The sequence below is a fragment of the Fulmarus glacialis genome, unplaced genomic scaffold (assembly GCF_000690835.1).
Source record: "Fulmarus glacialis isolate BGI_N327 unplaced genomic scaffold, ASM69083v1 scaffold6026, whole genome shotgun sequence".
NCBI classification, from domain to species: Eukaryota; Metazoa; Chordata; class Aves; order Procellariiformes; family Procellariidae; genus Fulmarus; species Fulmarus glacialis.
The window spans coordinates 248-14532 of record NW_009218630.1 but is presented as its reverse complement, the minus strand read 5'-3'; the positions used below and the strand labels follow the sequence as shown (position 1 = coordinate 14532).

The window sequence follows — 14285 nt, the reverse complement described above, 5'->3', positions numbered from 1 at the left end:
GAAAGAGCAGCAACAGAAAGCCCAGAAAAAGTCAGTACAACCTTTAGATGAGTGGCCCTTGGAAAAAAACAGACTGAGGCAGAATAGTGTCTGAAGGACACTATTTCTTTACTCTTTCTATGAGTAAAAAAATCATCTCCTGATGTCCACTGAGACGAACTGCAGTAAATTGGATTTTGTAAACAAGCAGGACAGCATTACAGAAATACCTGCACTGGCATCCATAAGGTTTTCTGCACTTAAATAAAACTCAAGGCCCTGAACTTTGGGCAAATCAAGAGTCAGTAATAAAACTGAATTGATGTTAGATTATTTAAACAGGAAAACAACAGTATTAGGATAATTATTCCCAGCTTTGGGACTATCTCTCTTTGCCTCTGATACTCAAAAAGTCAGAAGACTGGAGTGCCCAAACCCAAAGATGAAAGGTTTTAAACTCCTTTGGGAAAAGGCTCTTCACATTTCCTCTTGATGTGGCTTGGGGAAGGTTAAGCAGTTCTCACATTCCCTGAAGTTCTCATAGTCCCTGAAGAAAAGTCTCAATCACAACGCTGCAAAAATCTGGGTGGCAAGAAAGGAAGTAAAATATGTCCAAGTCTAAGAAATTAACACTCTCTCTCCAACATACTGCAAAAGTCTGGCAACACATTCTGTTTTCCAAGCCCATCATGAATATTAAAAGTTAATTTTCTAAAATCAATTAGAAGCAGCTAATCTCAACAATGAGCAGAGAGCTGACTGATGTCAGAAGCAGCAGGGCTGAAATAAACTGCTAAAAAGCAATACGCCTTCAGGCCCGGTTGTAATATTCAGTTTGAAATTCTGAAGAATCGCAAGAATTGAATTTCTAGTACAACTGGGCAACTTCCCATTAAAAACAGCAGCTGTACAGGAGGATTCAAAGATTAAAAGAATTGGTTTATGCTTTAAGCTGGTTCCACATAAATTATATGCCAGTAAAGTTTACATCCCCAGCCAAGATGTAGGATATGCTAAATTCAGAAATATGGATAGGAAATAGGGTAATCAGAGTTCGGGAAGAAAACAACATAAACTGGAAGAAAACAATATAAATTTTAACCACAGCTGAAGCACAGTTGCTCCAATGGACTATTTGGCCTCACTAACCTATAAAAAATACCTAACCATCTCAAAGTAATAGGTCAAAGGAAAATCAGCAAATATAAATGTTTAGTTTTTCAAAAGCTAACCAAATTTACAGAATATCAAGGAAATCGCAGACAACTGGATAAAGATTTTTTTGTTTAAAAACATATTAAGCAGAACCCTCTGCTTTCAGGTCAAAGTGACTGATAAGTCTGACCAAAAAAGTGGAAATCAGAGGAAAAAAACCTTTAACTTTTTGTTACAAAATTACATTCAGGGACTAACTTTAACAAAATGCCATTCGTGTTTTGTTTTTTTCATTATATAATATGGAAAAAAACTTTAAAACAAAATTTAATCCCTTTAATTTGAACTAAATTAAGTTCTTCTGTTCAAAAAAGTTAAAACATCAGGTTGACCCATAACTATTTTTAGTTCATTGAACTGAAAAGACCAATTATTTTTATGTCCCAATCATACAATGACATGAAAAGCTAAGGGACATAAAAAAAGTAAGAAAGAATAATAGGAATTTTTAATACGGGAAAAGATAATAAGCACCTTATTATTCTCTTACAGAATTTTGTGGTGCAATTCTTTAACTGGAAGAGAAGTGTAAAGTAGTGATATGGGAACATTTACAGACAGCACAAAATTTTGATTACTTCGTTCCCCCCCTTAATCACCAAGGCACTTCAGAGCAAGCTAAGCAAGGTATTAAACAGACAGTACAGTGACTTGAAAAAGTTCAGTGTTAGTAAAAACAAAGAAATACACACCAGAGAAAAAACACAGAAGCATAGAAGTATTTACGAATTACAGACAGCTCCAAATTAACAGAAAAAGGATCTTAGTGTCATTATAGGAGATAAAACAGACAAAATGGGGGATCCATAAGGAAGGTAAATGAGGGTTAATTTAGAAAACAGTCCCAAATATCCGTGACTTGTGCTCCCTGAGTGCCAAACTGGTCACTTCACTTACAAGATGATGCTGCAGAATAACAGTCAGAAGAACAGCAAGAATAGGTAAGAGTATAGAAAAGATTATTTACCTTGGAAAATAGTCAAATCAAAAGGAGGTAATAAAAAATATAAAATAAAGAATAGAGAGTTTATAGGTTTCTGCTGTCTTTGCCTCATAACACTAGGTGAGAATACTTAATTAAAGCCCAGCACATTAAGAGTTCTCCAAGGAAGTATTTTTCCACAGAATAAATAATTAGACTTTATGGTCTATATGGCCTACAGCATCACTAAAACCAACAATTCAGCAAAAATTTATGATATTAGACATTTTTGCAAGCATACCCAGAATCCTAGTAATCAATGTTATTGGCTGGAATATAAAGTTTCATTTCCAGCCAATTTCTAATTACTAAGAATTGCAGTAGGCTTTCCAGGACAGCAGATCTGCCTACTGCAGCTTCCTCCCTCTCAAGATGACTACTTTCAGAAGATGCATATTCAACAAAAAGTACTTGATTCAGTACCTGATTCAGAAAGCTGAAAGCAGGGGTCTACATTTTAGGTGTGCTGGATGACAAAGCTCCTATCGTAGCTAAGGGAGACTTAGTTAATAATCAGTGGAGTCTATACTGAATTGAGCAATTACAGGCATCTACTTTAAACAGCTATTGTCTTATCCTAGATACCTAAATTTAGGGGTCTATAAACGCACCACTGAAATTAGGGCAAACTGAATCCCCATCCTGAGTATCATCTCGTATGTTAATTCTCTCATTCCTGGAGGGCACCTTCCAGAATGATAGTGAAATTATTTCCTCAGCGCCCACCCACGCCACCGAACTGCAGGCATGGGGCGAGTGAAAGCACCCGTGGGCTCCTGATGTGGCTGATGGAGAGGGTGATGCACATCTCTGATGGGCTGAATTAGCTTCTTGAACCTCTCTCTTTTCCCACAGACTTAGGAGACTGGTACCTAACAAGTAAGTAGGAAGAATCTGGCCTTGAGGGTCTCATATAAAGACTCTGAAGTTAAGGGACACCTTTTCCTCTATTTAATAGCCTCTAGATGAGGATGCTCAGAACTACAAAATGCCTATAATCTATTACAAAGCACCCTAGTGCAAGTCTGTGCACTAGGAAGTATTTGCTAGAAATGAGCTGGTGTTCATTGAAAAGTAATATCATCACCAATAAAGAAAAAACTGAAACAGATGAGCTGGTTTAAGTTTAGCAGCTTCTCATTTTAATTAGCAGATACTTATCTCAACTTTCCCCTTAACCTCAATTTGTTTGCAGTAAGAAAGGAAAAGTAATTCTGGTGAATAAACACTGATATTTAGTTACATAAAATATTCTGCAAGTATGCGCATTACAAATAAACTCAACCTTAAATCTGTGTGTTATGACTAATTTTAGGACTTGAGTTTTATCCAAAAAAAGAGCATGGAAAATCTTGACATGCACACCTTTGTCTCCAAACAGACAAACTAGAAAGGGCAAAAGAAGGCAATCAGTAGCTTCTACAAGCTCGGGGTGAGAGATTGAGGGGGTGTGTGGGGAATTTAAGTGAAATGACAACAGAATTTGTAAAAAAAAAAAAAAAATTAATTTTAATGTAAATTTTTAAAGGTGTGTTTTCCTGGAAAAGTGGTCATTTGATGTATATTCCATCTACGTAAGTTTGTGCTAAAAATATTCTCTACTGGAACAAAGAAACAAGAGGAGTATGTTAACTAGAGAAAGCTGAAGTTAAGGATTTAATTTTTGCTTTTTTAACGCTAACAAAGCACTTAGAACATAAAGAAAAAAAAGTAATTTTAAGACAGGCTGGATTATCTTTTTTAAGATGGAAGGAAAAAAAGCAAAAAGAAATGTTTCTTTTTATTTATAAGGAGTATTGCTGGAAAGCTAACCACCCACCCCCCACCACCTCCCCAACTCCAACTCCAGCAGGCAAGGCCAGAGATGTCTTACTTCACTGAGCTGTGTTGCTGGGAGACTAGGTTAGGCAAACACAAAGAAAGAAGCCAAAAGATTAAGCGAGATGACAACCGTTACCATATTTCACGGTCAAATCAGATGACACTTCAATCCAGGAGAGGTATAAATCAAAATAATTTTTCAAAATGAATTTGAAGACTCCTTAGAGAAAACACTGTTTGCCCTAAGTTACCCAGGACATGAAAATAAATAGTGTCTCCAAAGCTGTTAAAGCTGTAGCCCCTGAGATTGCTTTTTTCACTACCGTCTTCCCCAGAAGTCTTGATACTAGATACAAAACATGCCTTTGGTGAAGAATGAGATACTGAGTGGGCCTAAAGGATTATAAAGGATACCAAAACACCAAACATTGTAAGGAGAAAAAAAAAAGAAAGAAAAAAAAAAAAACCCCAAACGTGCCACTTCCCCACATAAAATTACATCAAGATCATAGAATCACAGAATATCTCAAGCTGGAAGGGACCCATAAGGCTCATCGAGTCCAACTCCCAGCTCCTTGCAGGACTACCTAAGACTAAATCTTATGACTAAGAGCATCGTCCAGATGCTCCTTGAACTCTGACCGGCGTGGTGCCCTGACTGCTTCCCTGGGGAGCCTGTTCCAGTGACCGACCACCCTCTCAGTGAAGAACCTTTTCCTAACTTCCAACCTGAACTTCCCCTGATGCAACTTCATTCCATTTCCTCCTGTCCCATCACTGGTCACCAAAGAGAGGAGATCAGCATCTCCTCTCCCTTGAGGAAGTTGTAGACTGCGATGAGGTCCCCCCTCAGCCCTCGCTTCTCCAAGCTGAACAAGCCAAGTGACCTCAGCTGCTCCTTGTAAGTCTTGCCCTTGAGACCTTTCACCATCCTGGTCACCCTGCTCTGGAAACACTCTAATAGTTTGATGTCCTTCTTACATTGAGGCGCCCAAAACTGCACACAGTACTCAGGGTGGGGACAAGCCAGTGCAGTGTAGAGTGGGACAATCACCTCCCTCGACCGGCCAGCTATGCTGTGCTTGATGCACCCCAGGACTCTGTTGGCCCTTTTAACTGCCAGGGCACACTGCTGACTCGTATTCAACTTACCATCAAACCAAACCCCCAGATCTTTTTCCTTGGGGCTGCTCTCCAGCCTCTCATCCCCCAATTTGTACGTATAACCAGGATTACCCCGTCCCAGGCGGAGAATCTGGCATTTGCTCTTGTTAAATTTCATAGAGCTGGTGATTGCCCAGCTCTCTGGTCTATCCAGATCTCTAGATGAATGTCTTATTTCATGATTCAGTGATCAGTAGTAACATTATAACCAGACTTTTCTTAATTTTCTTCTTCCTGTACAGTGAAGGAAGTTTGGGTCTTTAGGGGTTGCTGAGCTTTATATCCCGTGTTGAACAATAAGTGACAGTCAAGACTGCTGGGATCCTCAACTCATCATCTTTGTATGCCTCATTATTCCTCAGCTATCCTGATGCCTGCATGACAGCTTTACTTCTGGCCAGGAGCAAGGCAGAAGCAGAGCTTCTAAGCAACAGAAAGAACCTTTTCAAAAGGCAAGCTGGTACCTGACACAGCCATCCCCTCATCTGAGACCTTCCATCAAAGTAGTCTTTTTAATTACATTCTTAGTCAGCAAAGAAACTTAGATTGACACAACATGCTGGACTCTCCAGGCCAACATGAACACGTCTTTGAAGTGCTCTGACTACTTCAGTAGCTGCCTGGGAGGTACAACAGCAAGGAAGACCTGATGAAGCTTTCAGGAGGCTTGCGTTGGACTGCCTTGGAGAAGAACAAGCAACACCGGTAACATGCACCACCTGTGAAATTAAAATCCTCAGGAAAATGGAAAATCAACATTTTAATAGCGAATAACAGGATTTGCAGGTTAATAAAAATGATGCCATTGCAGTCAGCGGGAGAACTCAAGACCTTCGGGAAGGACAACTTTACCCATGATTTTCCTCATAGCTAGTTCTTGTTCAAAAAATTTACTTTTCCAGAGGTTAAGAATCAGCAGAGCAACTGTGCCAGACGTTATCACTTGGTTCCAACAAAGCAGTTGAACAATAAATGGCAAGACCTGTGTGTAAAACACACTTGTGAACTTACAGAAACAGGGATTTATGAACATTCTTTGTTTCTTATACCAGTATCAGAATCAAGGTACGACTGTGAAGACAGCTTTTCCACGTGACTTGGAAACATATAGCGATATGATCGGCAATGAAAAAAATAAAATGCACTTCAATATGACAGAAAACCAAAATGTTATTATAAGAAATTAAAACAATAATGCAATTACATTTGAATCAATTCAGCATGTCACCTCAAAGACAAAGTAAGCATAAAACCAAGCTGTACTAGTAAGTACTAACGAAGTCTAACACTGACTCTTGCTAAATTTTTAATCATAGAATCATCACCTTTTTGAAGCAACTGTTATCTAACATTCTAATTTCTGCTAAAAAAAAGTCACAGAAACAAAATTATCAATAGCTGATGTGATATTTTTCTGATACAATAAAGCATTTCCAAATAAAGGACATTTTATTTTCAAATAGGGGAAAATAAGAAGCAATTCAGAGGATTCTTGATTTTCTTAGTAAGAGTCTATCCACAGCTTTCAAGACCAGTATTATAATGGTTCCATACCGTGAAGCTGTTGTTGACATTTTTTGTGCTCGATTCAGCTACGCTGGCATCTGACAGGTCAACTTCATCAAATATTAAAGACTGTGAATGGAAAATAACATAAAAACATTAAATATAGTCTGAGTCCACTTTGAGGTATGCTTACAGTCTGTGCTTTCATTTCCTTGTGTCCATTCCAACTGGAAAATAAAAATTTTTAAAAAAAAAAGTGGTGAAAAAATAGAAAACACTGATGATCTGATAAAACTTATTTGGCCCTAAACACAGTCCTATTTGCTATCTAAGTGATACATGAGAGCATAAAAAAGTGGCTCCAAAAATATATATTGCTTTAAAATCTCTTTTTAAAGATTTTTTTTTTTTAAATAGATGCAGCTTTGGGGTGTCTACTGTGTAGCATAAATGTGGTGTCAGAGGAAAGAGATTCACACTTAGTAAAATATAAATTAATTAATCAGTTTTAGGATGGAACTCTAAATTCATGAAGGGGAATCTGTGATACGGTATCCATACAAGAAAACAGAGCTCAAGGGCCTGAAGAGATCCCTTCCACTCCTTTGTCTGATGTTCCAGCAAAGGAAATATATGTCATCTTTAAACACACCAGCGTCTGGCAAAGGATTAATTAGGTTCTGTTAAACTCATGATGGGTTTTGAAGCACAGAAGGAAAGACAAACAAAAATGCCTCCCCCTTTTTTTAGCCATACCGTGTTCTTCCTCTTCCATGCCATGGGAAGGAGAATCGATGTTGGGGGAGTTTCAGCATGTCTGGATTCAACATTACAGAGTATTTGTACAGTTGCCTACTCATTACACCTCCTTTTCTCATCTTTATGGCACAGATGACATTGCCATTCTCAGAGCTCTTATCTGCCATGCCTATTAAGTCTGGTAGCACCATGTGCGGAGAAGTGTGACAACAGAGGTATTTCAGTGCTGGCCTCCCTGGAGAGACGATGTTTTCCTTAATTCATCACAGCCACACAACTGTGCACCATGCCTTAGTAATAGTTTTATTGAGAAGACCAGGCTATAGAAGATGATGGAGACCTGAAGCACCTCACCTACAAGCTCCCATGAGTTGCTACAACCCCGCAGGGTAAAGAAAAGTGATGCCCACCGCTACGGAACAGCACAATCTGAGTCAGCCCAACAAGCCAAAATGCTCTCGGTCCCAGCCCTGAGGCGGAGGGAGGAAATGCCTTTTGGAAAGAAGACAAGTATTCCCCTCTGCCCACCCCCAATTTTCCCACCAAAAATTTCAATTGATGGGAAACAGCTTTTTCCCTTATATATCAGTTTTGCCAGAAAATCTTCCTATCTTGATTTCATGTAACCATTTCCACCTCTTTAGCAGCAATATGGGCATCAGACTAGAAGGGTTTAAATGGAATTCAGTTTGAGGGATAACTTCTGAGCATTATTCAATTTTTACCTTTTTTTTTTGAAATGTTAGATTTGTCTGCCCGAGAGCCACCTCCCAAAAAAACCCACGACTCCTTAAGATGAATTTATTATTTGTCTGAAGAGTTAAAAAGGTTAAAACAACCGTGATAAACTTCATTAAAAAAAAAAATCAAGAGAAATCACCAGTCTTCCTTAGTTAAAGTTAATTTAACACACTACATCTTATATACAGATTTTTAATAAAACTGATAATTTCTAACAAATCATTAAATTATTATTATTGCACTTATAAAACTAAGCAACATTGAAGTTAAAAGTATATGACATTAAACACTAATAGCATAGAATTACCTTTGAATCCTTAGCATAGTAAAGGGTACGACCTCGAAGTTTGAAATAACGCTTTTTCCACCTCTGAAAAGAACTGGTTTGCTTCAGTAGTAATCCTTCTTTTATACTTGTCTGAAAAATATTAAAATACAGAAGACAAGGTAAATACATATCTAAATAGCTACGCATATAGATGAAAGTTATGCTTTTTAAAATATATGTTAACCTCATATAACTGCGAATTTAAATTTGTATCTATTCACATTAAATTGAGACTAATTCTCTGCACAACCAGACTTTGCACTGCTGTTTTTAAACAATGACAATGTTGGCAAAATGCTAATTTTACATGTAAACTGAAAAGGCAATCGAGAGGCATGTAATTATTGTGAAGATGAACACAAAATAATTCAATTGTCTGGATAGCTGCAAACCCACAAATATCGAAGTAAGTAACAACTGATGGTGGCACAATTAAAAAAAAAAATGCTAAAAACCATCTACACAAGGTCATTTCCAGTTCCAAATTTGATTATCATGAGGAGAAAAACAATTTCCACATAGGCACTAATTCAACAAGGTACTTAAACCTGTGTCTGATTCAAGCACATGAATTATGCCTTTAAAATCGAGGGAATGATCCAGTACGATGCAAGTCATGCATGACTTCGAGTGCGTTCCTGAACTGAAGCCTTCAGCATGAAATCAGCTTACCATTAGGAATAACTATGATACGGAAAGTGTGAGAACAGTAACAGCTAGGGATATTTTTACCAGGCAAATAATTTTAGTCAAAAAACGATTCGCCGATCCAAACCTTTCCACTGCAGACTGAACCCTGCCTACATAAAGCCCATTTTTTGAAATGAGTAAGATACAAATTAGTGTATTTTAAACGTGTATGCTGCTTTTGCCAGCGTGTGTGGGATTCATCCAACCAATTACAGAAATTCTCCGCTTAATCAGATGAAATGACATGACACAGCATACTAATTGCATGAGTCTTGAAATTCATTTTCTTCAGCTTTGAAGCACACAAAGGGTATAAGAAAAAGCAAGTACATTTAGACATTATATTCCAAAATGGTCTCCAATATTTCGAGAATATTTCCAATTTGTAGTGTAATAACGTGATGCAAATCTTATAACACAATTTCTAGATAATGTGATACAAACATCATTTGAAGTTATTCTAGACCTTTCAGAGACTTAACCAAGACCTGACCTAAAGTTCATAAACACCTTCTTCTGTAATCAGATGTCAAATTCTCCTTAATTTTAATGCAAGTAATAAAAATACAGAAAAAGCACTTTAATGTTCCTACCATTTCCTTGAAATGAGAAACATCATGTTACATACATACATCGCACCCTTCAGTTAGATACTCCTAACATCACAAACTAAGAATATGGTCCAACGATCACAAAGCAATTGAATTAATGCTCTCAAAAAAGCAACCCTCTCAGATGAAATATCACAGCTGAAAGTTTGGATTTATCTCACTTTACTTCACATGCCAACAACCTGGACCAACGCATTCAGTCAGCCCTCCTGCTCTAGCTAAGGGGTAGCAATTCCCAGCTGAAAGGGTCTGCTCACCACACACCATGTTAAGATTGCTTGCAATTTTCTGACCAGACCCTAAGATAAGCTAGTTTTACGTGATAAAAATAGATTTAATCAGTAAGCAAATACAAGCACTTATTCAAAGCTATTTGTTATAGCTGTGCAGCACTTCTGTTTCATATCATGCTCTGAGATTTTGGAAGCTCATCACATGGGATGGGAGTAGATGACTTGTGTGTTTATTAAGGGTCAGAAGATGTAAGACCAGAGAAATTCAGTTCCAAGGAAACATTACTCCACATACATGTCAGGCAAAATTTCCAAAATGGAAGGAAATCCACATTCCCGAAAATGCACTATGCGTACTAGGAGACAAAGAACATACATTATACTGAATATTTTCGGGAATTTTAAAATCTTTTCAAAGAACATCAATCTCCCTAAACCTTGAGCTATTACTCACTAAAGAATTAATTAACTCTTTCATGTCATTTTTATGCCTACATAAGCCATTTCCCCCTATTTCTACTCACCCCTTAAAACACCAGTATCCCTAAAATCAAAGCAGTAACTTCAAAATTAAATCTATTTTACAAACCAGCCATTTAAAATTAACTCCCTCAAGTTGGCAATAAATAACCATTCAGGCTCTACAGAATGTATTTTTGTATCAAAATGTTAAAAAAATACTAGACTGGTAAACATTTACCCAAGAAACATAAGCACTTTGTGAAGCATACATCCGAAGTTTACCTTTTACCACCAACAGATACACTGGGCTGAGGTTTGAGCTTCTTAAATAGACAATTCTATGGCTGCAGGCATCATAACTGAGCATAAAGCTTTGGCCCGATATCCTTAATTAACTTCATTTAGCCTTTAAAATGTGCAAAAAACTTCCAGCTGCCAATTGAGTCATTAGGTAATCTGCTAATAATGCTTTCCTGAATCTACACACAAGTCACAGCACTTACAGTAATTTGAGATTGGAAGGGACCTCTCAGGTTGTTGAATTTGGGTCCACATTATTGCCTACAACCAGGTCACGTAAAGTTTTTCAAAAGCATTGATTAGGCTATAGCTACACCTTAAGAAAGCAATCGGTACTTTTTCCTCTCCTAACAGCAATTAAGGCAGTGCTCCAAGATCTCACTGTTCTGAGAAACCTTCTTCTAATTAATCGCAGCTGGACATTAAATCTGAAGCATAAGCAATAATCACTGCCACTTATATTAACTACTTTCCTACTGTAATTTAGGAGGAACAAGAAGTGCACATCCCACAATCCCACGCTACTACTCACTTTTATGGAATCACCTCTCATCTGCTTGCCAAAACCTCTGACTTCCCCATGCAGCATCTTATATCATCTAGTAATACAACATCCCTCCAGAAGTATGGGACTATAATAAGAATAGAATAGAATAGAATAGAATAGAATAGAATAGAATAGAATAGAATAGAATCACTAACAATCTTTACTACTTTAGCCATTAACAATTAGGAAAATGATTCACAATATTACAATTATATCACAGTGCTCCACGGTAGTATATTTTCCTGAAGAAATCCAATTATAAAAATCATAGCCACTTTCATAAAATTAAGAAGGTGTACATATGTGTTCAATTATCCAAGAATGTTGAATGCAACTGTACATTGCCATAATCTAAATGACAAAAACAAATGGCATTTGTGGGTATTTTGATCACTAAAAAATGAGAGGCATCTTCTTTTATATCAGCAGATTTTTTAAATATTCAGTATATAACACTTGGAAAATTCAAAACTAAGAGTTTTAATTTCAAAGACAACTAACCACATTGCCTTACTTCTAATTCACTCAGTTTGTAAAGTCCCATATTTGTGCAGAAGTCAAATTTTTTGCTTTGCTGCTGCTAGAAAGACCCAAAGAAAGGAGAAAATATTCTGAATTTAGCAAAGAAAACGGTAAACTGACTATGGATGCATTATTGGCAACTGCAAACTAAAACACTGAATGATTAAAGATAAAACTCTCCCCTCTCCTCCTTTTCAGGTATATAAGTGGACATGCTGCTCAAAATGTGTTGTCAGGAGAGTGAAGAAAAGAACATCAGGAAACTTCTGAAAGTGAGGAGCATGAAAATGAAAACAGGAAAGGCCATAAAATAGGGCAGGTCAAACGTAAACAGGAAATTAAGAGGGCGAAGAAGAATTTTAAGATCACCTTACAACAGATGCTCATGCTGAGACTAAAATGTTCCCTAAATATTTTGAAAGATGAAAGACACCTAGGGGTTTGGCAGGATCATTTTTCAACAGAGGTATCAAAAGGGTACTGAAGGATGACAAGATCACAGCAAAGCAGCTCATCCAATTCTTGGCATCTGTCTTTACCAATGAAGATGATGAGACAGTATCTCACACCACATGTTCTTCGTAACATCAGAACAGCTACATCAACATGAAGCACATATACAGGAAGTACTAGACCAGCCAAATCACTAAGTCATGTGGACCAGATGGCATTGACCTGAGAGCCTTGAAGGTCCTGAAAGGACCACTGATACTAACTTCCAATCTTTGTAAGACAGTAGAGTCCATACAAAAGAGTAATATTGCTGAGCCCATACACATCCAATGGGAAAAAGTCAATAGAGCTTTTGTAAAGGAAAATACTGCCTTGCTACCTGCAGGGAGTTCAGGGGGTGGAGAGGAAAGCATGTGGATAAATGAAGATCCAGTGGACTCGGATTTTCAGAAAGCCTTTGACAAGGCTTCCCACCAAAGACTATTGAAGAAATTAAGTTAAAATGGAATTGGAAAAAGGGGCTTTTTGTGGACTGAAGTTGCTCGAGGGATAGGAAGCACATGTAGGGCTTAACAGTCACTCTCTCTTCTGGATTCCCAAGGAATCAGGTTTATTCAAATTCAGTGACCCAAAGAAGGATCACACATTGAAATCTTTGGATTTGCAGAAGATACTAAGCTCTTTTGAATAGTCAAATTCCATGCCAATGGTGAGGAACTCAAAGGATGTTATAAAACTGAGCAAGAGGGCAAAGAGGCAGAAGACAAGCTTCAGCCCAGGTCAATGTAAGATGCTCTGCTTCGGGAAAAAATCTAAACCTTAGTAGCATTCTCACATCAACTTTGAGTGGAGAAGAGATCTGGGAGTCACAGTTCACAGCTCTCTGTGCTCAGCCACAGCCAGAAAAGCAAAAAAACTTTGGCTGTCACCAAGAAAAGTAACAAAACCAAGACAGAGGATATCATTTTGCTGCTATATAAAACACTGGTGTACCAGGCAGTTCTGGTCTCTCCAAATCAAGAAACAGGGTTAAGAGAAGGTACTCAACTCAAATGATTCAGGGGGCAGCTGCCTTACAAAGAGAGACTAAAAAAGCTGGAACCCTTCAGTTTGAAGAGCAGAAGACCGAGGGGGTAATATTGTCAAATTTTACAAAAGCATTAAAGCAGAGTATGGTGCATACAGAACTATCGCTCACCAAATCCCACAGTATTATAACACGGAGGAATATGATGAAATTATATTGAGATCAGCTTAACAAAGATAAAAAGCAGCACATTTTTACATAGGAGGTAGTGATTTTATGAAGCTTGCTGTCACGAGAGATTGTAGAGGCAGACAGCATCAGCAAGTACAAAAAAAGGATTAAACAAATTAAAGAACACCACCTCTGTATGTGGTCCCTTCAACCTGCCATGGGGAAGTACCAGGGGAATGGACTGCAGCCAAACTCACGTGCTGCTCCTGAACGGCCTTTCCTATTCCACTGTTGAAGATGAAGTTATTGTCTGACCCAGCAAAAAATTTCACAGGTTGGATTTTTCCCGCTATGTTGACAATATCTCTTTTGCTTTAAAGTGTGATGTTTGTAAGCGGACCTAGGACCTCATTTACCAAAATAATTAATACTTGGATTGTTGACAGACCAGGCAATTAAAGAAAAAAAAAAAGATTATAGCATTTTATATTGTTTAATGCCCTCCTGTGACACTTCCTATTCATATGACTTTGCAAAAATGAGTATTGAAATAAAACCGACCCTCTTCTTTTTAATATTGTGGTGAGTTTTGTATATTTTCACCATCTGCGCAGGTATGGCTTTAGGCAGACAGAGTCTTCATTACGCTACAAGGTAAAGTCTCATAGCTCACATTAACTCAGAGCCCCTTAAAATATTCCATGTGTTCAGTAGATCAAAAATTACTTTTATTATTAAAAAATATGACAATCAAACTCTTGATTAAAATTATGA

At 37.6% G+C, this 14285-nt stretch overlaps 1 protein-coding gene across 1 annotated transcript in view; it reads right to left on the bottom strand.

Moving 5' to 3' along the window:
• Positions 1-8585, bottom strand: part of LOC104078440 (diacylglycerol kinase eta-like) — a gene marked incomplete at both ends in the record, with an annotated part of 34760 nt that extends 26175 nt beyond the window's left edge. The window contains 2 exons of the mRNA XM_009580084.1: positions 6716-6796; positions 8475-8585. Coding sequence (XP_009578379.1) covers positions 6716-6796; positions 8475-8585 — 192 coding nt within the window. The remainder of the gene's footprint in view (positions 1-6715; positions 6797-8474) is intronic.
• Positions 8586-14285: the final 5700 nt, after the last annotated feature.